Genomic DNA, 27,686 nt, shown 5'->3' on the forward strand with positions numbered 1-27,686 from the left:
AAGTTGATTTTGACAGTTTTGCCAGTTTATTTGATGCTTTTATGGAGCAATGAACTTTTGGAGTTCTCTACTCTGCCGTTTTCACTAATGTCGTTTACCATCTGACTTTGATTTTATATAGGCTGCTATCAACTTCAAACAGAAACTGCTTAATTTAAACTCAGTCTAGCTCTAAACCTTTCCTGATGAATCTTTCTCACTAATATATATATTTCTCAATGTATATATATTTCTCTCTCTCTCTCTCTCTCTCTATATATATATATATATATGTATATAATAGACTATGGTCTATAGGCATATCTAGAGCAATTTTATTGATTTTTTTCCAAGTTAATGTAATAAAAATTTAAGATCTGATGTCTTTTTAATATGATTCCCTTGCACAACAATAAATAAGATAAAGCTTAGAGAATCCTAACAATTGCTGCAAGGTTCAACTTTCCCAGAACTTACTAATTTCTAAATAAATAATGTTCACTGCATCTCTTGTATGTATTATTTGATTGATGACTGTCTTATCCACCAGTCTAAGAATCCTCTAATACAAAGACAGTCTCTGTTTTTATTCATCTCTACCCCTAACACTAGGCCTGATGCCTGGCACATAGTAGGTGCTCAAGAAACGTTAGTAGAATGAATGAATAACTATAGGGGCTGTTAGATGAAACACTATGGAGTGAAGACCTTTATGACTTGAATTATCTAGACCTTTAAAATCATGGAGTTACAGGAAATCTTCCGGGGTCAAAGAGTACATATTCAGGTTTTATCCTTAGTTTTTGTGGCTTACTTAGAAAGTACTAAACGCCATATCCTATAGGACCCATCTCTTTAATCACTTTCTGTTAGACTTTCAGGATAAATTTTTTCTCTGTATTTAAATGAATACAAAATGCTCTTAGGTCATATGGTATCTTTAACAAAAGGAGTGAAATCTAAATTAGAAGTCTAGGGTTTTAGCATTCTGAGCCTCGGAACTGTCAGCTTTGTGAACAGGTTAAGTTTTTCATAACCTTCAGTCACCCGCTGATTATGCTTGTTCGGGGACATTGGCACAGAAAATGAAGGACGATGGATGTCCCCCTTGGCTCTGTAAGGGCCATTGCTGTTTCCAGGGAGGATAGAAGATGGTTTACCCGCATTGTCAGTGTAAGTCCGTGATACTCTTGAAGGAACAGTTCTTACTGGGTATTAGAAGATACCTTTAGGTCTGAATTTCAGATTTTGTTCCGCTTTACTTCATGTATATGGAAGTAAATATACTTAAATCTATTAAATCTACTAACTATAGGTTTTTTTGTTCCTGTCTTTGTTATTTAGTGTGAATGACCTAAGTCACTATGGTTAATTGGCATGTTTTATTGGCACACCTATTTACCTTAACCAGTTCAAGTTATAAAGATGAGCTTTATCGTTCATTTTGTTTATTGCGGTTATCCACTGTACCTTTTTTTGGTTTTTTACTAAGATGTAATTCCCATGCCGTAAAACGCACCCTTTTAAAGTGTACATGTCATTGGTTTTTAGTATATTCACAGTTGTGCAACTGTCACCACTATCTATCTAATTCTAGAACATTTTTATCTTCCCTGAAAGAAATATCTTGCCCATTAGCAGTCACTCCCAGCCCCTGGTGACCATAAATTTACTTTCTGTGTCTTTAAATTGCCTATTTTGGACAGCTTATATAAATGGAATCATACCCTATGTGGTCTTTTGCAACTGGCATGTTTTGCTTAACATAATGTTTTCAAGGTTCTTCCTTGTTGTAGGATGTAGTATCAGTACTTTATTCCTTTTTATGGCCAAATAATGTTTCATTATCCAGATTTGCCACATTTTGTTTGCCCGTTCATCACTTGATGGATATGTGGGTTATTTCCACCTTTTAGCTATCATGAATAATGCCACTGTGAACATTTGTATATATTTGTGTGGCCATGTGTTTTCACTTCTCTTTGGCTATAAACCTAGAAATGGAATCGATGGGTCATATATGGTAACTCTGTGTTTAATTTTCTAAGGAATTGGCAGATGTTTTCTAAGGTGGCCCAGGTGGCTGTTTAAAGTTCACAAAACAGGGGCGCCTGGGTGGCGCAGTCGGTTAAGCGTCCGACTTCAGCCAGGTCACGATCTTGTGGTCCGTGAGTTCGAGCCCCGCATCAGGCTCTGGGCTGATGGCTCAGAGCCTGGAGCCTGTTTCCGATTCTGTGTCTCCCTCTCTCTCTGCCCCTCCCCCGTTCATGCTCTGTCTCTCTCTGTCTCAAAAATAAATAAATGTTAAAAAAAAAAAAAAGTTCACAAAACAAAGGACTGGCCTACTCACACTTCTTTATTTAGAAAAAAAATTTTAATGTTTATTTATTTTTGAGAGAGAGAGACAGAGTGTGTGGGGGGGGGGGGAGGGGCAGAGAGAGAGGGAGACACAGAATCTGAAGCAGACTCCAGGCTCTGAGCTGTCAGCACAGAGTCCTCTGCGGGGCTTGAACTCAAGAACCCGGAGATGATGACCTGAGCTGAAGTCGGATGCTTAACCCATTGAGCCACCCAGGCACCCCTGCCAAAGCATGCACCCCCGTGGAGCACTGTGTCTGGAGGGCCTGGGATATTCCCGGAAAAGGGTCAGAGACCCTTATTAAACAATAACAAAAGATTGAGAGCTTTTAGTATGCTATCTAATGTGAATTGCAAAGAGGAGGATACGCAGCCTGTTTGCACACTTATTTTGCTACAAACCACTTTTCAAAGGGCAACTTACAGGATGTAACACACTTCCATTCCCTGATGCAAGTCTGTTTTCCAAGTGAGAAACTGAGGTCTAGGGAGGCAAAGTCTCCATGTTAATTAATTTCGTAATTGCTGAGGGAGCACCTCCCACCTGCTAACCTCAGTGTTAGGCACCAGGGAGACAATGACAGCAATATGGGACAGGCGACTCCAGCACTGGGTGAGTAGTAAGTAGAGAACAGTGCATTGAACCTGGGGCACCTGTGGATGTGACAGTAGACCAGTTGGAGAGACAGATTTTGATTCTGTGAGTAATAATTGAAGCCAGGGACTGGATGAGAGCACCCTAGGGATGAGGAGGCAAGGATAGACCATCAGTATTTAAGGGTGCACAAAGAGCAGCCCCAGATGGAGACCAAGGAGGAAAGGGGAGGAAGAATTGGGACAGGCCAAGGGCTGCCTTCTGATAGTGCAGAGAAGCAGCACAGGCCACAGAGGCGGAGGCTTGTGTTCTGAGTCCTGCCTGCCTTGCTCACAGGTTGTGTGACACTGGCTACGTGTTACTCTAATTCGCAAAGGTTTGATTCATAAAAGGGCTATAATTGTAAACCTACTTTATCAGCTGGTAGTGAAGCCTCGATAAAGTTTGCATGGTTCGAAGGATCATACTTGGCGTACACGAAGTGCTCAGTACACATTGGGTGATAGCATCATTCTTATCATCAAGAAGAGGACTTGGAAACACCTGCCATGTTCAGGATCACGGACGTTGTGGGTGACCTTGGCAAAAATCCACTTCAATGGAGTGACAGTTCGAGGAGTGAGTAGGAGATCGAAGAGTAGAGGCTGTGAATTTAGACATTTCCTTAAGGTTAGTTATGAATGGTTTGGGAGAGGACTGTTGCTGGGGACCAGGAGGACAGGTTTAGGAGAAATCGATAGGAGAGGCTTGAGCACACGTAACTGCGGAGAGTGAGAGGCTGGGGAGCTGGCAACGGTGAAGCTCAGCAAGGGCTGGGGATAATTAGGAAACAAACAGCTTAGGAAGGCGGACGGAATGGGCCCCAGAGCGAAATTGCCTTATGCCAGGACTTGCCTCAGAGCATCCAGATACCAGGGCAACTGAGACTGGCACGTTCCTGAAAATCAGGGTTCAGTGCACCATTGTGGCATTCTCTGCATAAAGAGAACATATGTCATACGTATCCTGAAAGGGCTCCTGGGAAGACAGGCAAGAGTCAGAGCATCTTGGTAAAGTCTTCTAACACCCTGGGAGTCTCCTTGGAATGCAGATTCACTTTGCAGTCATTATTAACTTAAAAGGAAAAAAAAAAAAAAGCCTCCCAAATTTCACTCTGAACTGCAGCCATTGGCGCCTGTCCTGATTTCCCCGTGCACGGATGCATCTGCCAACACTCCCTCCTCCTCTGGTAGCCGTTGATGGGTTGTTCTTCCCGGTGTCCTGTATGAAGCAGGAGGAATTCCTACTCTCCCCCAGTCTTAGAGGGTTGGGGCAGCCCAGGCCTCCCAAAACTTACAGAGAGGGGGACGCTCTCTGTTTCCTGACACAGGAGCTAGTTGAGGTTAAGGAGCCTACTCCATGCTTGAATCCGAAGGAGCACGCGGAGCATGTGGATAGCTGGTGCACACCTCCACTGCCCTGTAGGGCCGAGTGTGCAACTCCAAGTCTAGGCTTTGTTTCCACACTGCTTTCTGGACTCCCCAAGGAAGGCCTGCATGGTACCTCCCATAGGCTCTCAGGGACTGTCAGAAGGCCGAGACCTCTCTTTACAGATGGAGAAATGTTGTGGGAGGCGGCTAGCACAAGGACGCAGAAGGGCCACATGATTCTGAATTTAGAGCTGGGGTCTTCCGGCCAGAATTTGCCTAGTGTGCCTCCTCCCTCAGGACCTGGAACGGGGCTCTTTGGCGATGCGTGCTCCTAGTTTATTCCCTTTTCTTTTTGTCTAAAAAACATTTAATGCGGGTTAGAGTATGCTTTTGATTATTTCTCCATTTAACTTGAGGAAGTAACCTCACCGGTTCCTATTTTTGTTCCCGTCATTTTGAAGCCAGGGAAGACTTCCTGAGTAGATGGAAGAACACCCAGATTTTGAGGGAGTGCTCCAAGGGCACGAATACTTGCGGCTGAGAGAAAACAGTGGCCCTCCCTCGACTACTGCAGGCAAGAGCCAGTATTGGGAACAGCTGTGTTTAAAAGTCTCCTAATTGTTATTTATTCTGTCTGTGGATCTGCAGTCCAACAAATGTATGAATAGGACCTTTGCTGATCGTATCTCCTTGTTTTGATCAGAACTGCTGTAAATAAGGGGGCTATAGCGTACTGTTTGCTTAAATTCCTAGTGCTTTTACCACAGTTCAGTGTTTTTTCTTTTGATACAGCCTACTTCAGCCTCTGTTCATTTCTAAGAAGTTGAATGTAGAGTAGTTAACCTAGAGTTCTGGAAACCCCCTGAGGGACTACGTCTCAGGTCTATGAACCCTGTCGCCTCTCTGAAACCTGAGTCCCTGGTTTTCTTATGCCTCATAGAACCCTCCTGAACCTCAGCATGTACTGAATTGTCTCAGTAAGTCTCCTCCTCTTCAGTAGTTCACGTGTCATTAATGGCATTGTTTCCAAGACCCAAGCAAGAAATCTTGGAAGGATCTTTACCTCCTTTTTTGCTCACCTCCAGCCTGCGTTTGATTACTCCCATCTTCTGAGATATGTCTTCTGGTGAAGTCAGCCTGCACTCTTTCCTCTGTGTGACTGCAGGTGGGGGTGTGGGGCCTGTCTCTTTACAGGAATGCTTCTGCTTGGAATTCTCTTCATTTTGGCTGGCTCCCAGCCCCCCACCCACATGTCACATCTTCAGCAGAGCCCTTCCTCCCTGAGCCCCCTTCCCAGGGAGGTGTCTTTCCTTTGTCCTCTGGATTGCTATTTCTTCTTTCACTTCAATCTGCATGAAATTATTTGGTAATTTTGTATTTGCGGGTTTGACTCTTTGGCTAGATTATGGGATCTTTGAGGATAGGAATCCAGTTTGTACTTAAATATATTTGTGTTTGGCACATGTCAGCACAAAAACTAGGGGCTACATTTAATTGACTTGAATTTAGAAAAAGATATATGGGATCAAAGAGGAACCATTAAATGATGCTTATTATTTCTTGGTTGATCTCTTTTTAGTCTTTTTTTTGTCTTCCTTACTCGTTTGCTTCTCTCACTTAGAAAGAAGTACATAAAAGTTCTGTTCCTATAAAAACAATTTAAATATAGTCTTTCTGTATCAACAGATAGAATAACCTGGTATCTAATAACTAGATAATGGTTACATTATCACTGTTCTGTCCAAACGCAGTTTCATTAACATCTGTTGACATCATAGAGACAAGGCATCCTCTTAGAGGCTGAGGGTCCAGGTTCCAGGCCTAGTGCTGCCATTTATGACCTGAGTGACCTCAGCTATGTCTCCAGTGTTTTTTTAGGCTCTGTTTTCTCCTTTATAAGAGGAGACTAATAATACCTACCTGATAACGTTGTTTTAAGGATTAGATGAGATATTGGATATGAAAGGGTCTTGTATAGTGTAAGACATAGAGTAAATTCTGATATAGAATAACTTCTCATGTGATTTTTAAGTTGAATCTGAATTTATATACATTAGTTAATTAGGCCTGGATTTGATAATCTGTCTACTAGTTGGTTTATGTAGTATCATCTGTAAGCATGTGTGATGTTTCAAGAACGCAGTTTTACAAATCTTTCTCTATTTCATGTCAGTAATATCCTTTTTTGGTATTAATGCCTTAGGAATATTATTTCAACTGATTGTTCTATAAGACCATTGGACTGAAATTTTTCTTCTCACTTAAAAATTTTTGGAATTCTCATTATTTCTCTCCTATGTTTTGGATAATATTGAACTAATGGTATCATTTTTTTAAAGGTTTTATTTATTTTTTTTTGAGAGAGTGTGCAAGCGAGGGAGGGGCAGAGAGAGGGGGACAGAGGATCTGAAGTGGGCTCGCACTGACAGACTGATAGTAGCAACCCCGATGCGGGTCTGAAACGAACGAACTGTGAGATCATGACCTGAGCCAAAGTTGGACACTCAACCAGCTGAGCCACCCAGGAGTCCCTTAATGGTATTGTTCAAAAAAAACTTGGTAATAAGATTTAGCAGTTTTTGGAGGTATTTGTTTTCATCTCGGCATGAAGACAAGAAGTAAGAGATGTTTCATGGTTATCATTATTTTGTTTGGCATTTCTGCCGAATTTTCTCTCCATTCATTGCCGTTCCCCTTTGGGAAGAGGCCTCCACTGCATAGTCATATGCTGGTTTGTATGGGGTGAGCATGATACCTGGTTGGCACCAGGATATGTAGGAGATCTAGAACATAGTCTTCCCTTGCACATGTCTTTAAGGTGTAGGAGAAACGAATTTGAGGTGTGATCTACAACTTACCAGTTGTAGACAGAATCTAAAACCCAGTTCTAGTCAAGGGGAAATCGGCCTGCCCTGTTGTCCTGCCTTGCTGGCTGTGCCAAGTCAAAGGAAAAGGAAGAGCCCATTGGAATGAAGGGTTTTTTTTTTTCTCCCTCTTTTTTTCTTCCTTTTCTTGTTTTCCTTGTTCTATCCATTTTTTATGGTAATATGAGCTCTAAGGCAGAATTTATAGTTAGTACTATTTGGCTGTGCGAATTCATAGTTTTCCTTTTCCTTTAAGGTTGATTTCAGTGCCACTTCCTGGGAAGAAACCATACTAGTTACACACTGCCTCCAAGAAAATGGAATGTACCTAAGTATTGTTAGACGGGGGGAGTACTTTATAGTGGCTGCAGCTCAGGACATTCTTGGATGAAGGACTGAGAAAGAGGAGCAGAGTAGACCCAGGGGAGAAGGCCACAGCCCTCCTCTGAGATGTACTTTAATTACCTAGCAGGGACCGCCGCATATGAGAGCCTTGTTCCAGAACGCTGGACACTGTAAGGATTTTTTATGTGGGGGAGGGGAAAGGGTATGTTAAAATCTCCTATGAAGAGTTTTGTCGAACATTCGTACCTAGTTAGTTAAATAGGAATCCACAGTAGGCCGTCAATGAAATACGTAGCACATTAACGAGGCTGAACAGTAGGGTTATACAAGGAGAAGTCTCCCTCACCATCTCGGCCCCTGCCCCTCAGTTTCCCTCCCCACAAGTGTGTGGTCCCAGAGACGGTCGATGGACGTGCCTGCTCTTCGTAGACACATAGCAGCATATGACAATAGTGTTCATCACTTTGCTTGTTTTTCACCTCACGCTACTTCCTGGTATTTTCCAAGTCGGTCTGTGAAGACTTGCTCATTCTCATGGCTGCACGGTACTCCACTGTACTGATGTATAATTTATTTGACTGGTTTCCTCTTAAGGGACATTTAGGTTGCTTTTCATCTTTGATTGTTACCAAAGGATCCGGAATGAAGGAACTGGTTTTTAAATTCTCTTCCTGGTTTGAGAAAGCTGAACTTTCTCAAATAGGATGTACTGTATTGATATGATTTTAATAGTTTGTCCTAGAAAAAAGAATAAAAGAAACTATGTAGACTCTCTGTTTCCAAAACAATAGAAATCACATCTTAAAGCTTAAATGCTTAAAGCAGAACTAATAAGGACCTAAGAACCACAAAAATGGTCTAAAAATGTGCAGCTTCAGTATGTCTATGCAGGCAGCTACGCCCAGGTGTATGTATTATGGAAGAGTGGAGCATGTATAAGAGATGTTGTTGGTGTCGTGGTCCGTGAATAAAGGAGGGAGCTACTGCGCAGGCAGACCTTTGTGTCCTCTGAAAAGACCAAGCAGTGAGAAAGGAGACCTAGATGCCAGCAAACTTCAGTGACCCACACACAGTTCCAATACAGCGCGGCCATTGCTCTATGGGATACGTGCAGGCACTGTGGCAGCACATGCTCTGGAGTGACATCTAACTCAAGTATGGCAGAAACAGGAGAGGTTTACCCCGAGGAGGGGCCTGCTAAGCTGAGCCTTGAAAAATGTGTTTGGGGTGTATAAGTTAGTATGGGGTGGAATAGTGTAGGGACCCGTTCTCAGGGAGGAAACAGCAGCATGCCCAGAGACCATCTGGTCCATTGGAGGAACTTCAAAGTGTGTCTGAGGTGGAGTGGGGAGAGGAGGCCTGCAAGGCGGTCCCGGGTCAGGATATCCACAGCTCTCTGTGAGAAGTAAGGAGTTGGGACTTAGCAATGGGAGGCCACTCATACTGGGTGTGTGAAGTAAACTGCCTTGTGTTTGTAAGATCTCATGCTGACTGCCAGGCGGAGAAGGAGCTGGGAAGGGACGGGAGCTGGGAAGGGAGCTGTTGCAGTCATCCGAGTGAGGGGCGATTGCTGGACATAGGTGTGGAGGCAGAGACACAGCCCTCTGGTTGTTTAGTTAAAAAAGAATTAAAAATCGTGCATTTGATACACACATCTTTATGAGCTTTACGTATTGTTTCTTTTGAATAAACCTTAGAAGTGGCATTGCTGAGTCAAAGGAAATGAGATTTTAAAATCTTTTAGTAATGTAGTCAAATCGCTTCCGTAAAGGCTTTACCAATTTTCAGGTCCGCTGGCAATTCGGACACTGCCAGCTCCCCACAGCTTTACCGTCACTGAGTGTTACCGTTGCTGGGAATGGACATCAGTCTAATAAGCGGGAAATACATGTCTTTCCTCTGTTTTAATTTGTTTCCATGAGTACTGGTGAGCTTGAAGTTTTTCATGTTTACCTATGAATTATATTTCCACAGATTGCGTATTCATGTTTTTATTTTTCTCTTCAACCGTTTATCTTTGCCTTTTTGATTTCTAGGGGCTCCATAAATGTTTAACCTTTTGTCTTTTATATATATTGCCCCTATATGTTCTGATGTTCCTCTGATTTGTTATTGTGCTTACTTTTGTTCAGGTTGTTTTACTGAGCAGAAAGAGTGTGTTTAAATGCAATAAAATGTTTTGCTCATGCTTTCTGCCTTTAGTTTAGTACCCAGAAAGTCCTTCCTCAACCCTGGGTTATATAAATATTGGAATTCGTATAAAATATTCACATTTACTTTCATCTTCTACCTTCAAATACTTAATTGATCAGGATTTTTTTGGTGTGAGATGTGTTGTGGGAATCTACCTTTTTAGTTCCCAATGGTTAAAGAAAAAAGTTAAAATCTTTTTTTCTGAAAGCAAAAATCAGGAACCCTCTCCCAAGTCTAGCAAAGAATTCTTAGGCAGTTTGTGTGGGGAGGCAGTCTCAGAGACTGGATTTAGAAAAATTGGTATTTCTGAGGATTTTGATACTATTTTACATGGTCAAAAGAATCCAATACATGGGAAAGTTCAGCTCCTAACATATTGCCCACAGTTAATACAGGGTTGCAATCTGCATTTCATCAACTCAGAGTTATCCTTTCTCTTTGACACGTTAATTAACATTGGAATGACTTTTCAGATGGATGGTGGCTCTAATCTTTGTGTATTCATAGGTTCCTTTCTACACAGGACATCCAAGATGACCCATTCTCCCGACTAAGGCAGAGGAAATAAGATCAACACCAAAGATTGTAGAGTCTTGACCCTCAGTGCTGAAGCAAAGCCTCAAAATGACTCAAGAAATCTTAGACAATAAAATGCCACAGTCCCTGACATTCATCATTTTGGCAGCAAGATAAACATTTTCTAAACTTTTAGAAACAAATATATATGTGTACACACACACACACACACACACACACACACACACACACATTAACACTCTGGAGCTTGATTTATTTTTCCTGAGAAAAAGCACTGCCATGTTGTGCCTGTTTAGGAGAGAATGAGAGAGGAGTCTGGTGACGGGACAGTTTGTACATGCCCTCTGGGGCTGTGCTGTTCCTTTTAGTATATGCCCTTGGCTGTCCAGTGAAGCCTTGCTTCCCAGGAAGTGCTGTTTGCAAGAGTCTGAGGTGTGGTTTGGTGGCTTTCAGGCCACCCAGATGCCATGTGTATCTGTTTGATAAATTCTGTGGTTTGTCTGTTCTGTGTTTTGCCATCTTGTTTAAGAAAAAAAAAAGGAAAAAAGCAAGCAAGCAATGATATGTTAAATGTTTATCATTTTACATGAATTTATGGAGAATCTAAGTGTAATTGCACTCCTGAAACAACTAAAGGAATTTTCTTGAGGTGATTTGGTCTTTTTTTGAGGATATAAATATCAACTATGAAACCGTACGTTAAGATTTTCTAAATACTTTTTTTTTTCAGCGCACTAAGCAATAGTTTTTCAAAAAGAAAGGTTATAATTGGCTACTCTTTGCATATCCGAGATCAATAAGAGAAGGTGTATTGGGAAGTCATCCTTTTTTAAATTATGGCACAGGTTTTCTGCTATTATCCAAGTAGAAGTATTAACCCTTAAATCTTATCTTTATAGTTCAGGCTTTCCAGCGTCAGCTGGATTTGGGGTTGGATAGGTCTTTATTGAGGGGGCTGGTCTTTGTACAATAGGATGTTTAGCAGCATTCCTGGCTTCCACTCCCTAGAAGATAGTAGTATTCCCCCCATGACCAGGGCAATTAAAAAATGTCCTTGCAAACCTTGTAAAATATCCCCTTGGGGGTATATAATCTCTGGTTGAGAACCACTGTTGTCATCAATGCAGAGAAGGTGAAGTTGGTCAGATCAGGAATTAGTTCTCTTCAGGGCAGTAATAGGCCACTGGAAGAATCCCTTTACCTGGACTTCAGTGGAAAAGCAATGAAATCTCATAGCACTGAAAGACACTGATTAAACTAACAAGTTTCAATATAACAATATTGAAAATGAAATCAGTGAACTGAGACCTGAGGATAGACTAGAAAATCTGGGAGGTTATTTTCTAGAGAGACTGATCTGATGTGGGCTTCAGTTGATTCCAGGCAAAGGACAGGAATCATATGGCACTTCTATGGTAAATCAGTTATGGTCGTTAAATTTAGTTGTTTGCTGCGCTAATGGCATAAATCAAAGAACAGGATGCTTCTTTCCGAAAATATCCTCCTGCCCTTCTAAACTGTGCTGGCTATGCAAGATTTGCTGGCCTTCTGTGGATGGTTGACCTATTCAGATGAAACACCCACCTGCTGTGAAAAATCTGGAAAATCAACCAAAGCCTGTAACAAAACCCTTACTTGGTTGTGTGTTTTAATGACTACACGTTATACACTTGACTAGAAATTAGTGGTGTGTGTTTTCCTCTCCTATGGTTCAATTTCCACTGTTGCCGATTTTTAAAGGTGCTTCCTTTTTATTAACACTGGTAGTACAGGTCAAACAAAAGATAAAAGAGCAGACTCAGTCTCTAGCAGAGAATCTTAATTTTAGGATATATATACATGCATATAATACATATATAATATGTATATATTATACCTGTGTATTTATACATACAATATGTATATGTAGGATATGAATTATTATATATGTATAATGTATGTATATATGTATTATATATGTGTATATATCATATGTGTATAATTTATGTAAATGTATAATATATATATAAAATATATTACCATTTTATGTTGGTTTTTTTATAGTGTAATGGAAATTACTTTATGAAAAATAGGTCTGAAAGGTGGCAATTGATGTGTAATTTGATGAATTTGATGTTCCATATTAAAATTTAGTTGTCTTACATAATTTTGAGTACTGCTTTCAACCTTAACTGCCTATCTAATGCAGTGTGTTAATTCATTGTTAAATATATTTTTATTAACTACTTAGCTGGAGTGAATTATAAATCCCCTGCCAAAAACATTGCTTTGCTTATATTGGACAAGCGATTAGTCATGTTTGGATCTGTTTTTAAAAAACATTTTGATAATTTTAAAAAGCTTTCAGATAATTACATTAGGGATGAACTGTTTCTACACTGTATAAATTGCCCTTTAATGCATTTTTAAAGGACTGTAAATAATAATTAGAACTTATAATTATAGTCAACTTTCAGTGATCATTGCTAATAAAGGAAAGAAGAGGTATTGTAGAAAACAAAAAAGCACTTGGAAAGAAATGCAAGACACCTAGCTGTCCTTAGTGTCTCTCTGTCCAGCCTGCACTGTTAATATACAGTAGGAGTTGACCGGCCAGTTGTGGGAGGGGGGGAAGCCACAGACTCGGAGAAAACTGTCCACTTGTGGAAGACGGTGTATTAATGTTTTGTTTTGTTTTTTTCTAGCAGATTTTCGTTAGCTCTTGTCTGAATGCATTTCCATATGCAATCAAGAAATAGGAACCCATTTTTTATTGCCTACAATAAGTACAAAGATAGCATTTAGAAACATTTTGATGAAACTGATGTCAGACTCTATCCTCACTGGATGTCTTGAGGAAACACCTAGAACAAAAAATGTCCCCAGGGCCTCTCTTCCCTTTGCCTCTTCTTTTGTTAATGCCCCTCCCAGGCATGAGTTCTTTATATCAAGGATTTACATTCTGCTTACCCCTTCCATATTTGTGACTGAAAAAAGAGACAGCTGAAACTGTCTAAAAATTAGAGCAGAAGAATTCAGCAATATGAGAAAAATTTATGCAAGTGTTTGAGGGAGGATATTAGTCCCGTCTCTAACTTTTATTCAACTTAAAAGCAGATTTAATAGCTATCCATAGTTTGTTTGAATTATCTGACCTTGTCGCTGTCTAAATATAGACATTTCGAGGAACACTGCGGACCCATGATTTATGTTTTGGCTTCCTTCAAATCAACTAAGGCACATATGTGCTTGTGCAAATGTTGGAAATCTAGTTCTCACTGTAGATAGCACCAAGGGTGAACGGGTGATCCCACACTCTTTCTCATCATGTTTTCTCTCAGGGCCATAGCTGAATAGCTATTGCAATTTGGATAGATCCAAACTACTAGTGTTTAGTCTTCTAGAGCTTCTAGGTCCATTGATTTAGAAACAAATATAGTTTATTTATTTAGTCTGTGGATTTTTCTTTTTAAATCCTTATTTTAGAAGAGTCTGTTGGTTACATTTATTGGGATGTGGCAATAATGAGGCTGAAGTCATGGGACTGATCTCTGCATCCAGCTCTTAGCTTTGTCCGATTCCGTTATTGTATATTGTGGTGCCTCTAATGAAGTGGTCTTTGGGGGCTGGGGCCAAAGAGAGCATCCTTCCATTCCACAGATTCTTGTGACCATCTGTTGTGCTGGGCGAACAAGGTGACCACAAACACATAAGTCAATGAGAAAAAACGATCAGGTAAGGGCATGCTGATTATTAAAATTAGGTGAGGCAATCCAATGATAGTTTTTTCTGGAATAAAGTTGATAAAGATGGATTAGTCCTCAGTGGAACAAAAATGATTGATGGATTTGTTAACAGTCCAGGGTCTTGTTGTATTTGCACTGCACAGAATACTGGGGACAGCTTTCATTGGGGTGATACTTTTGTTATTTGCACTCCATCTGTTTCTCTGCAAAGTGACATATTTTAGAAAACCTCAGAAAAATGTTTGCTTCCAGACACTATAGAAGGAGAAGAAACTGAGAGACTGTCCCCATGCTGCACGGCAGTGGGGGAGCAGAGAGAGTACCCGAACATGTGGGTGGCCTGTGGTACCTGGGCCTTCAGGTGTAAAGAAATAATAATAATTCATACTGTAAAAACAAAATTCTGTAATTGAGACAGTGGCATTCAAAGCCTTGTTCAAAATCAGAGGGGTTTGAGGGAAACCATAGAGAATAAGAGAAAAGACTTGTTAAATGATAGGAAGACAGGGAGCATGTGGATTCCATTCAAGTGCAAAGCATCCAGGCAGCTGCACCCTTCTTCTCTGCCTTCCCTGCAGCCTCTGGGGTGAGCTGTCCCTCTGGTGGGCCAGCACTCCCTGTCCCTCCGGCCCTTCACCTCACCTACGGATGCTTTCTCTGCATTGGCTTTCCTCCCTCATGCCCCAAACCCTCCTCCTTTAGGGACAGCATTGTCTATTCAGTTTTCCTCCTCGTCAGTTTTGTTGTGGGAGAGTCCAGCTCTCTCTTAGTGTCTGTCTCCCTGTGTCCCCCACAGCTGTGTATAGCCTGGGGTTTGCTTTTACAAGGGCCACCAACAAGTTCCATATTGTAAAATTTAGCCCTTTTAAAACAAACCATAGTATGAGGTCAACGGGGGTTTGAATCTTGGCTCTGCTACAGATGAATCAAGTGACATTAGATAAGTCGCTTGCCCTCTCTGAGCCTTATATCATAAAATGGAATGCTGACCACTTCTGTTACACAGACTGAGCGTGACAAGGTAGAAACGTGCGTAATAAGCGTCTACTAAAGTGTGCAGTGCGTGGTTCCTCAGCCCACGGGAAAGGCCCCATGAGGGGCAGTGCTGCTCCTACGTCTGCACAGAGCCGGTGCCCTTCCCGCCACCCCTGACTTTGTGGGCCCGCGGTCCTCCTGCCACTCCCAGCCCTGGGCCTCCACCCTGTTCTCCGCAGGTTTGCTTCTGACACCGCCTGCGGCTTGCGGGCCGCACTGTTGCGAGGAGGCTGCGAGGGGTTAGCCCTCCGCCTGCTCCTCTTCTCCCCATGTGGCTCCTGCGGGTGCTTATGGTTCTCAGGCTTATCTCTGTTGCCTGCCGATATTTTCACTGGGATGCCCGATATCCCCTTCCCTCAGCCATCACCTCTCAATTCCACTGTCACATTTCCCTCTTACCTGTTCTTGTTCCTTCTGTATTTGCTTTCCCTAAATGTAATTGCCACATAGAGTGATTTCTGGAAGACAAATCCATCATTCCCTGTTGAAAACCCTTCAGCCAAGGCTTTGGCCCAGCAGCGTGAGCTTTAACACCTCACGTGACACTCAAGACCCCTTTCCCCCCGGCGCCTGCCTGCTTGGCAACTGGATCGCGTCCCTCCCCGTGTCGCGGTAGTGCCCTGATAATATCCACCGCCGCCGGCAGGGCTGCTAACACGTTGCACATGCTTCTCAAGCTTTGTGACGTTTGCTCGGCCTGCACTGCCTTTCCTCCTTTCTTCGCATGGCTCGCTTTTGCTTACCCTCAGCACAGACTTTGTCTGCACAAGGCCCTGCGAATCCTGGGCGGAGCACGCCCCCTCCCCACCCCGTGTCCCCCACGGCACCCCGCCTGCTGCGCAGGCTGTCATTGTGACCCATTTTCAAATGAGTAAATAAAACGACAGAGTGGACTGGAAGAGGAGATGCTATTTTACATGCTCGTGTGTGAATGTACACAGGGTTGTGTGTAAACTGTAGGTTTTCTTCAGGGGCACAACAGAAAAGTTTGAAAAGCTCAGATCTGCCAGGCTCTGCCGAAATTACGTTTGTGCCTCCCCGTGGATTGTAAACCCCTCGAGAGCAAGGACTGCTCTTATCCTCTTAGCCCTAATGTTTAGCCAAGTATGTAGTCCAATAAAAAGTTTGTTATGTAGAATCTGCTAATCCTCAAAGAAGCAAAAAGGAGGGGAGATAAGGGAGTACATGGGTTCCTGGGATGAAGTGCATGATTGTGTGTGAAGTTGTGTGTGAAATACATGATTGTTCTGACACTAAGTGCGTCACTAGCTCTGGGCCCCCACACTGAGGCTCTGTGTCCTGTGGACCAGTCGAAGCCTGTGTGGGACACGTCGAGTGAGGATCTGCTGAAGAGAGAACCTGTTCTCTCATCCCACTGTGTATGAGAGATTCTGTGATTGTTGGGGGCAGGGGGGGGGGAGCAGCTCTCTGTTACTTTAGGGACGCTGAGCTCCACCCCGTCAGACTGTGAAATGGCTTTGCTGCAGCCAGGGCAGCCGAGGAAGGAAAGGGCAGTCGGGTGAGCGGTTCCATGTAGACTGTCCTGTGCATTTTCCTCTGGCAAGCCAGAAAACACCCCCCCCCCCCCGAGGCAGAGGAGTGCCTCCTCCCCTCCCAGGGGCCCACTGAGGCCATCCTCAGAAGCAGCCACGGGGCTGGAGCCTGGGGGTGCTCGCGCACGGCATCCCCACACTTCCCTCCTCGTCTTCCCTCGCTGCCCTGCTCTTAGCCCTGCCAGGGACCGGCCGTGACTCTGTAACACACGCCACTCTTCCCTTCTGGGTTGTTCTGTCCTCTTTCTGGGCTCCTTGTCTTTCCAGCTCAGCATGTGTCCTCAGTACCCTTACTGTTTCCCCTCGTTTGTTCCACTGTCTTCTCACTCCGCCTTCCTCCTCCTCTTCCATCCCTCCCTCCACTGCCTCAAAAGCAAAGAATAAAAGAAACAGCTGGCTGTCCGAGGACTTCCACTTCTTTGGGCACCCTCTTAACAGAGCGAAAGGAATCTGTTGTGGTGTTACCGACCACATACTAAAAAATGGTCCTCCAGGGGGCCACACCTTGCTTACCTCCGTCTTTGTGGCGTAGCATGAGACCATGCGCCGAGTAGGGAACGCTGGCCTGGCTCAGTCTGCTGTCCAGCCAGATTGTGTTACTAAGTAGTAAGTATGGTGCCTCTTGGCTGGCTTGCCCCTCGCCTCTCCCCCCTCTCTCTTCCATGCCCTGATCTGTCTCCTTTCAGATGTTCTTATCAGTGCTTCATTTTATAATCCTGACATAAACGGCTTTGACACAAATGACAATCTTGACAGATTTGATATTATTAAAATTACCAGCTGAGGAATATGCTTGCACTTCTTGAGGTCAGACACTTCGTTTGCGAGAAGTTGATTCTCCGAGTCTAAGTGGGTGGGTCACGGGGAGTGCAGCTCTTCTCTGTACCGGCTCTGAAAGGCTTCCTCTGGCAGGTCGCCTCCGGAGGGTTGCTTGGGGTACAGTCCGAGCTACCTGAGAGAAGTAACTGCTGGAAGGCTTGACTGCCAGCCTCTCCTGAGAGCCCTCAAGCTTGGCAGGAGTTTGGGCAGCAAAGGATCAAGGACCTAGCTTTAAAAAAAAAAAAAAATCTTCCTATGTTGGCATTATTGTTTTTCTAATTTTGCACACAGTGCATATTTTCCACAGAAAAAAATCAGACATAGTAGAAAGTTTTTAAAAAGAAAATGAAAAATTACACACTTTCTTACTGTCTCCTTGTTAGTGTATATCTGTGTAGGCTTTTGCATATACATATAACATATATAATACTTTTAAAAGGTTATTCCGAAATGCCATTATATTACCAGCTTTTTCAAAAACTTAATATATCAGCACAGATTATCTATCCATATCCATGTAATCAGTATAGTTTTACAACGTTATTTTAATACTTGCACGGTGTTTTATTATTGGGTAATTCTATAATTTTTGAACCAACTACATTTAGGTTGTTTCCATTTTTTTTAGTATTACAAAATAAAAGATATTCTAATTAAAGCCTATTCTAGTGGCGCCTGGGTGGGTGGCTCAGTTGGTTAAGCGGCTGACTTTAGCCCAGGTCATGATCTTGCGGTTTGTGGGTCCGAGTCCCGTGTCGGGCTCTGTGCTGACAGCTCGGAGCCTAGAGCCTGCTCCAGATTCTGTGTCTCCCTCTCTCTCTGCCCCTCCCGCACTTGTGCTCTGTTTCTCTCTGTCTCTCAAAAAATGAATAAAAACGTGAAGAAAAAAGAGTCTATTCTAGGACACTTGAATTGACCAAATAATCTGATGACCTTTTGAATCCATGCCTACTCCTGTAAAAGCAAAGAGTTGAGCTTGATGATTTCTTGTGGATTGCATTTCAGGTTAGTTTTAGTTATGTTTATGGTTTCGTGCCTTCAGCTCACAGCTTTCGGTGGCAGAGGCAGCGTCGGATAGTGGTTCAGGGCATGACTGCTGCAGTCAGAGTGCTTAACTCCAAATCCCCTTTACTCCACTTACTGCGTGTGTGACTTCGGGCAAATTGTGTAACTTCATTAAGCCTCAGCTTCCTGATTTGTAAATGGAGGTGATAATCTCCACATTCTAGTATTGTTGTAAGGATTAAAAGAATGCACATAGAGTGCTTAGAGTGGTGCCTTACATGTAAAAAGCCTTGATACATGTTCACGGATCTTTTTGTTATTGTGATTTCTACTCCTAATCTTCTTCTCCTTGTATCAGATGCCTGCCCATTGTTCAACGGTGAGCTCAGATGGCTCCCTACCTTCCTACTTGTTTGGACCAAAAACCGTGGAGTTGTCCTTGATACCTGTTACGGGATGGATTGTGTCTCCTCAGAAGTCATACGATGAGGTCTTAACCCCCTCAGTACCTCATATGGTGACTGTATTTGGAGATAGTGTTTTTAAAGAGATGATAAAGTTAAGTGAGGCCATTGGGATGGGCCCTAATCCAACAGGACTGGTTTCCTTTTTTTTTTAAACATTTTTTTAAAGTTTATTTTTATTTATTTTGAAAGAGAGATAGAGAACAAGTAGGGGAGGGGCAGAGAGAAAGGGAGACGGAATCCTAAGCAGGCTCCACACTATCAGTGGAGAGCCCGATGTGGGGCTTGAACTCATAAAGCATGAGATCATGACCTAAGCCAAAATCAAGAGTCAGTGCTCAACTGACTGAGCCACCCAGGTGCCCCATGATTTATGTCCTTCTAAAAAGAGGACAGAGAGATATGCACCTCTGCAGAGAACAAGACCGTGTGAAGACGAAGGGAGAAGATGACCATGTACGAGTCAAGGAGAGAAGCCTGAGAACAAAGAGCCCTGTCAACACTGCCATCTCAGCCTTCCAGCTCCCAGAACTGTGAGAAGGGGAATTTCTGTTGTTTAAGCCGCCCAGTCAGCAGAATTTTTGATATTTATTATCTTTGTAAGCTAGTACCACACATCTTTTCCTCTTGTACCTTGCATGTAGTCTGTTAGGAAAGTCTATCAGCTCCCCCTCCAGAATATATCCAGCATCTGATTATTTCTTACCACCTTCCATTGCTGTCACTTTGGTCCAAGCCAACATCATCTTTAGGCTGGATTATTACGGTGCACAGATGGTGTGGTGTAAGTCTCATCATGCTACTCTTTTTTCCTAAAACCCAGCTCATGTAGAATCAAGGCTTAAATCCATACTGTGGACCACGAGTCATTATGTGATCTGGCCACTTGTCACTTTTAGCCTTTTCTCCAACTGTCTCCCTGTCTCCATCTGCTCAGCCACCCCTGCCTCCTTGCTGTTCCTGTACCAGGCACATTGCTGTGCTCATCCATTCCTTCTTCCTGGGACACTGTTCCTGCAGATACCTCTGGTGCTCAGTCTCACCTCCTTCAGGTCTTTACTCAGATATCTTCTCAATGAGATCTCCCTCGCTGTCTCTGTTTCTGTCTCTTACTGTCTTTTTCTCAGTCTCTCGTCCCTGTCTCTTACACAGGACACTCATCTGCCCTTTTATTGCTTTATTTATTTTTCTTCATAATACTTATCATCATCTTACATGCCATGAACTATATTGCTCATATTTTTAAAAAAATTTTTTTAATGTTTATTTTTATTTTTGACAGAGAAAGAGAGAGAGAGAGCATGAGTGGGGGAGGGGCAGACACACACACACACACACACACAGAATCCGAAGCAGGCTCCAGGCTCCGAGCTGTCAGCACAGAGCCCATCGTGGGGCTCGAACTCACAGACCGTGAGATCATGACCTCAGCCGAAGTCGGACGCTCAACCGACTGAGCCCCCCAGGCGCCCCATATTGCTTGTATTTTTAAGTATTGTGTTCTTGTTGTTGTTTTATTATACCATGAGGGCTAAAATTTTTGTTTGTTTTATTCACTATATATCCTCAGTACGTAGAACATTTGTCTGGCACCTATTACGTACTCCATAAATATGTTTTGAATGAATGAGTGTTCTTTTTGGTTCTTTTCCAGACTCCTATTTTTCCTCTGTGCTCCTACAGCACTGTGTTTCTTGTGGTTCATAATATATTCTGGACTTACTGTAGTTTGTGTGCTGTCTCTCCCCCTATAGACTGTAAACTCCTCAAGCAGAAAAAATTCTTCAGTTTTGGATTAGGGTATCCAGTGGTACTCTGTATATACTAGGTGCTCAGTACACAGTGAGTGAATATGTGTGGCTACTGACGGCAGCAACATCCACATACCCCACTCCCCATTCTTTCCCCGCTTGTCCCAGAGCAAACTGGCAGACCTGAGCTCAGGACTCTATGAGGACCTTTGCTGATAACTGACCCGTCGCTATTTACCCAGCACTGCCCATTGTCCCCTGAAGGCTGATGATACACACCTTCTCTACCTTTCCCTCCTTTCTCCTTCTCTCATCTCTGAAAAGTTTCATTCATTCCTTTTCTTTCTTCCACCCTCGCTTCACATCCCTTGCTGGCCAAAGATGACTGTCGCTGACTAACGAGAAGACTGACTGACCAAGAGCAGAGCTGGTCTATGGATGTTAATTGCAGGAGGAACAGTATGAACTGTGTAGAAGCAGCAGCCTTCTAGTCTAGGCCAAGGTCCTCTTAGGCTGAAGCTGCCTTTGTGGAAATAAATTTAAACTGAAGATTGAAAGTTGGCAGAGTCTGGGTAGAAGAGCAGAAAGGGAAAGGTGGTTGAAGCAGAGAGCCCACCTCCTGCCCACCAGCTTCCCAGCTCCTCAATGTGCCCAGAGGACCCTTCGGAATTTCAGCAGAGAATGGTGTCTAGTCTTTATACAATTAATGTACTTTTCTGCATGTACTAGATTGAAGACGAGCATCAGAATAAAAGTTTAAAAGTTATTTTTTATTGGAGCACCTGGGTGGCTCAGTCGGTTGAGTGTCCAACTCTTGGTTTTGGCCCAGGTCATGATCTCAGGGTCATGAGATGGAGCCCCACATTGGGCTCTGTGCTGAGTATGGAGCCTGTTTGGGATTCTCTCTCCCTCTCTCTCTGCTCCTTCCCCTCTTGCGCATGTGTGCTCACTCTCAAAGAAAGTAAATAAACTTAAAAAAGTTATTTCTTATTGAACTTAAATTATTTTGTTTGATATAATTACTGGTATTCCAACAATAATCCATTTTTAGATGTTGTCCATGTTTACCGTTTCAGCTACATTATGGATTAAATAGGCTTTTCTGGGTTGCTCCGAGATTATAAGCACTATTTACATTGTAGTTTTTGTGGGAGAATGAATTTGGAGTTGCAAACAAGTGACTTACGTAGATATGTTTGGAATACAACTTAATGGTGGACTGATTTATTATAACTGATTTTATTTTTGGTTTTGCTTTAGATTTGGTTTCACATTTTGCTTTTCTAGTCTATAAGTGGAATCCATTGTGGCTTTGCCTCTTTGATTCTGTACTTCATGCTACTAGTCAAAAAGTGAAAACAAGTTATAAGTCCTATATCATAAATAATTTTATTTTAAGTTTCTTATTATCTTATAATATTTAAAAATGATTAGGGGTGCCTGGGTGGCTCAGTCAGTTAAGCGTCTGACTCTTGGTTTCAGCTCAGGTCATGAACTCACGGTTTGTGAGCTCAAACCCCACATCAGGCTCGATGCTGACAGCACAGAGCCTGCTTGGGATTCTCTCTCTTCCTCTCTCTCTCTGCCCCTCTCCTTCTTGCTCTCTCTCTCTTAAAATAAATAAGTAAGCTTAATAAAAAATGTAAAAATGATTAGTAGTAGTTCTCTTTCTTCTGCCTTTTAATCACAATAATCAGGTAGAGCCTTTCTTTTATATTCGTTTTCCCACTTAAGAAGAATAAGTGGATAAATATGAGATTAAAGGAATATAATATTATTCTTATGAATCCTTATTATTTTATGTGAGAGCTCACACAAAATTGCTGAAAGAGCAGTAAGTAAAAATTTTCTTAAACTCTCACCTTTGTGGGATTGGACTGCCTACAACGTGAGCTCCTCAGGAGAGTGGATGGCACCTTTTGTCCGTGGAGCCACACTCAGTAAATGGGGCTGAAGGAACAGCAATTTATACTGAGACAGTCAGAAACAAGGGCCGTTGGGGTGCCTGGGTGCTCAGTCGGCTCAAGTCATGATCTCATGGTTGGTGAGTTTGAGCTCCACATTGGGGCCCACTTCAGATCCTCTGACCCTCTCTCTGTCCCCTACCCCATTTGCGCTGTCCTAAAAAATAAACTTATAAAAACAAAACAAAACAAAAAACAAAAAAAACAAAACAAGGGCCATCTGCAAGGACTTCGGATGGACGCATCTTACCTGTCTTGTACTTTGGCATTTTTGAAAGACAATTCATTACATCCATAGGAAAGAAGTGGTTTATTTTTTATTTATTATTTTAAAATATTTTTTAATGTTTATTTATTTTTGAGAGAGAGAGAGAGAGAGAGAGAGAGAGAACGCGAGCACCCATGCGTGAGTGATCGGGGGAGGGGCAGAGAGGAGACACAGAATCTGAAGCAGGCGCCAGGCTCTGAGCTGTCACCACAGAGCCCAGCGCAGGGCTCAAACTTATGAACTGTGAGCCCATGACCTGAGCTGAAGTTGGATGCCCAACTGACTGAGTCACCCAGGCACCCTGGAAGAAAGTGGTTGAAAACAGAATATCACAGGGCACCAGCCTGGCTCAGTCTGTAAAACATGCAAGTCTTCATCTCAGGGTGGTGAGTTTGAGCCCCATGCTGGGCATGGAGCTCACTTATAAATAAATAAATAAATAAATAAATAAATAACCAGAATATTCCTCTTTTCAATAATTTTGTCTCCAGTTTTTTATTATTCCAAATAATTACAAAAATTCACTCCTGAGTCAGGGTGCAAAGTATCTTTGCCACCAAAGTGTTCAATTACCTCAGTTATTGGCAAGATTGAACCATCCTACCTGCCCCCACCACTTTTCAGAAAGCCTTTTATTTCTTTCTTTTTATAAAATTCTAATCAATAAAATAATTGCTGGTCAATGGTGTTTCTCCAGTTACAAAAATTCATTTTTTAAAATTTAGCATTTAAAATAAGGTTAATTTACATGTTAATTATGGTTAGTATGATATCAATACTTGTTTCCTGTTCATTATTTTTATAAAATGGCTCATTTGATTCATTAAGGATTACTTGTTAGGATGAATAAAGAAAAACATGTATTTTAATTGTCCCACTTTCCAAATCTTCCAGCACACATTTACGTGGAATTGTCAACTTAAAAACAAAACAAAACAAAACAAAAAACTTATACACGAATGTTCATAGCAGCATTATTCATACTACCCAAAAAGTAGAAACAACCCAATTATCCATTAACTGATGAATGGATAAATAAAATTTACATCCCTACCATGGAGTATTGTTTGGCAATAAATAGAAATGAAATTCTGACACATACTGAAGCATGGATGAACCTTGAAAACATTGTGCTAAGTGAAAGAATCCAGTCACAAAAGGCCACATATTTATAATTCCATTTATATGAAATATCCAGAGGGACAAATTTATGGTAACAGAAAGTGGACGAGTGGTTGCCTAGGGCTGTGGTGCGGGATTGGAAGGCAAAGGGAATGACTGTTAAGGGGTATAGGATTTCTTTTTAGGGAGCTGAAAATGTTCTAAAATTGGTTGTGGTAATGGTTGCACACCTCTCTGAATATCCTAAAAGTTACGGAATCTGACACTTCACGTAGGTGAATTGTATGGTATGTGAATTATATCTCAATAAAGCCTTCAATAAAAAGAAAAGATGTTGTTAGTAATTCATTCACTGACTTAATATAATCAGGAAAGGAAGTCATTGTGCTGCAGAAAGGTGTCAAGAAAATATTTGGACTTCCTTTCTTTCTCTCTGAGATGGAAGACAGTTTGTTTTTGGCACAGGAGATTTGAAATGTTTTAGTGCTGGCCAGCTGAAGTGTATTAGTATAAAATCTGTCTTTTTTTTTAAATTTTTAATGTTTATTTCTTTCTGAGAGAGAGACAGACAGAACATGAGCAGGGGGAGGAGCAGAGAGAGAGGGAGAGACAGAATCCGAAGCAGGTTCCAGGCTCTGAGCTGTCAGCACAGAGCCGGATGCGGGGCTCGAACTTGTGAACTGCAAGATCATGACCTGAGCCGCAGTCGGACGCCCGACCGACTGAGCCACCCAGACGCCCCTTAAAATCCATCTTCAAATAGGCAATGTTTATCCTACCACATTCTAGAAGTTATTTTTAATTATTAAATAATTTACGAATATATGTCATTTTAAAAAAGTACACATGTCACAGATTCAGCTAAAATCCCCCTTGACCACCGCACAATCTCATTTTTTTCCAGAGAGGAAACTACTGTTATTAATTCGGTAGGTGTTGTCCTTGGGCTTCTAGGTCTTTTTCTCTGTATTTCATATATACAAATATATTCTTATAGAAATACAGTTTGGATATGTGGTTTCTTTTTTTAAAAATCCAACAACATAATAGTAGCATACTGTGTTTCTTTTTCTGCAGTTCAGTTTTTTTTTCCCTTTAAATATATGTCTTGGAGGGGCGCCTGGGTGGCACAGTCGGTTAAGCGTCCGACTTCAGCCAGGTCACGATCTCGCAGTCCGTGAGTTCGAGCCCCGCGTCAGGCTCTGGGCTGATGGCTCAGAGCCTGGAGCCTGTTTCCGATTCTGTGTCTCCCTCTCTCTCTGCCCCTCCCCCGTTCATGCTCTGTCTCTCTCTGTCCCAAAAATAAATAAACGTTGAAAAAAAAAATTAAAAAAATAAATAAATAAATATATGTCTTGGAGAGCCTTTTATGCCTATATGCATAGAGTTCTACACCTTTCTTTTACATTGTTGCAGAACAGTTACATGCATGTGTGATAAATAACACAAATATATCATCATTTACTTAACCAGTCCCCTATTGATGGTCATTTAAGTTTTTTTTCCGTAATTTTTACTGTTAGGAACAATTCAGCAGTAAAATCCCCCTCTGTGACTCCTTGTGAACACACATGTGGGAAGCTTTTCTCTAAGGTAGTAAGCAAGAGACAGAATTGCTAGGTAGAAGGTATGCCTCTTTTCTATTTGGAAACTGCCAAGTTGTTCATGGAAGGTGCCAGTATGCTCTCCTACCAGCAGTTTCCATGCCCAGTTGCCCACATTTGACACCATCAGACTTTATCTTGGTTGAAAAAAATACCTCCTTGTTTAAATTTGCATTTGCATGAGTATTCTTGAGGTTGAACAGATTTTCATGTTTAATGTCACTTTAATTTACTCTTTTGCAAACTACTCTTGTATAACCTTTATCCACTTAAACAATATTGGATTGTTTATCTTTTCTTTATTGATTGATAGGCATTCTTTATATATTTGGGTATTAATTTTCTGTCTCATGTTTGTTATAAATGCTTTCTTCTGTGGCTTGTCTTTAAACTTTGTCGATATCTTTTGTCAGGCAGAAGTTTTAAATTCAGATGTAGTAAGACATAACCTTCCTTGGGCTCAGGAGCCTCTCCATCTCCTCCCCACCTTGTTTAATTCTCTGCTGTTGCCACCTTAAAAGTCTTGCTTTATGTTTTGCATTTGGCCCCACAAATTATGTACTTGGTCCTGCTTATATGTTGCTTTAGGTTTTAGGTCTTTATTCTGGGATATTTTTGTGTGTGTTTGTGACTTGTGTGAAGAAGAGATTTTCTTGCTTTTAATTTTGTGTGTTTTGCAAACAGACTGCTAATTATTTCAACACCACTTGTTGAGCAGTTAATCCTCTTTCTATGATTTGGAATGCTGATTTTATATTTTGAATTCCCTTGCATTCATTGGGCTGTCTCTGGTGTCTGTGTTCTGTTCTGTGAACCTGTTCAGGCACTAGCATCATGCTGTTTTAAGTGCTGTATCTTTACAATGTTTTTTTGATAACTGGTAGGGCAAGACCTTTGTTCTTTTTTTTTTAATGTTTATTTTTGAGAGAGAGTGTGTGCACGTGTGTACATGCACCCACAGAGAGGGAGGAGGGGGAGAGGGAGAGAGAGAATCCCCAGCAAGCTCCGTGCTCTCGGTGCAGAGCCTGACGTGGGGCTTGATGTCACGAACTGTGAGATCATGACCTGAGCTGAAATCAAGAGTCAGACCCTTAACCCACTGAGCCACCCAAGCGCCCCTATTCTTTTCAAGATTGCCTCAGCTCTCTTGTATGTTTATTCATTTGTTTTAATTTTTTTGTATCAGCATGTCAGATTTCTTGCAAATTCCAATTTGGTATTTTCTTAGAGATTACATTAAATTTACAAATTAATTTTTGGAAAAATTAGATATTTTTAATATTGAGAATTCGCATCTAGGGACAAGCTATATCTCTTCTTTAATTACTTTATGTTTTCCAGCAAAGTTTTACATATTTTTTCTTAACAGTCTTGTATGTCCGGCATTTTCAAATTGTTATTTTGAATGGGATTTATTTCTAAGCTTTTCTAATTGACTGCTAATATGTATAAAAGCTAATAATTTTTCTGTCTTTGATCTTGTATTTCATCTCCTTGCTGACATCCTTATATATCTAATAGTTTGGTCTCTTGGCTTTTCATGCAGACAGTTTAAAAATTTGCAAATAACGACAATTTTGTGTCTTTCTTACTAATATATATGTCTTATATTGTTTTTTTTCTTGAGATATTGATTTGGCTGATCTGAGTCTTATTCTTCAATTGGGATGCTTCTAGCATTTCATCATTAAATCAAAAGCTTATCATTGGTTTGTCATAGGTTCCCTTTTTCAGATTAGGGAAAATTCTATTTTTGATTTGTGAAGAGTCTTACAATATGTTTTGCATTTTATCAAATAATTTTATCTGCAGTAATTAACACAATCATATGATTTTTCCCTTCTTTTTTGAGGGGGGGAGGGGCAGAGGAAGAGGGAAAGAGAGAATCCCTAGCAGGCTCCACTCCCAGTGTGGAGCCTGACACAGGGCTTGATCCTACCGTCGTGAGATCATGATCCAAGCTGAAATCAAGAGTCCGACGCTGAGCCAGCTGAGCCACCAGGTGCCCCTTTCTAGCTTTTGAATCGAAAATTCAGCCTACTTAGTTTTGATTATTCTTATTTTCTAAATAGGAATTTAGGGCTCTAAGTTGTCCT

The 27,686-nt window shown here is 41.7% G+C and overlaps 1 protein-coding gene across 6 annotated transcripts in view; it reads left to right on the plus strand.

Moving 5' to 3' along the window:
- PLCL2 (phospholipase C like 2) overlaps positions 1 to 27,686 on the plus strand; it is a 191,861-nt gene that overhangs the window by 46,102 nt on the left and 118,073 nt on the right. Inside the window, exon 1 of one of the 6 annotated variants that reach the window (XM_045037658.1) lies at positions 387 to 1,152. The exons of the other annotated variants lie outside the window; for them this stretch is intronic. Within the exon in view, the coding sequence (XP_044893593.1) occupies positions 1,075 to 1,152 (78 nt within the window). The 5' untranslated portion in view covers positions 387 to 1,074. Of the gene's footprint in view, positions 1 to 386; positions 1,153 to 27,686 lie in introns of those variants that run through there. 6 annotated transcript variants of the gene reach the window in all.

Source organism: Felis catus, chromosome C2 (assembly GCF_018350175.1).
Source record: "Felis catus isolate Fca126 chromosome C2, F.catus_Fca126_mat1.0, whole genome shotgun sequence".
Classification (NCBI taxonomy): Eukaryota; Metazoa; Chordata; class Mammalia; order Carnivora; family Felidae; genus Felis; species Felis catus.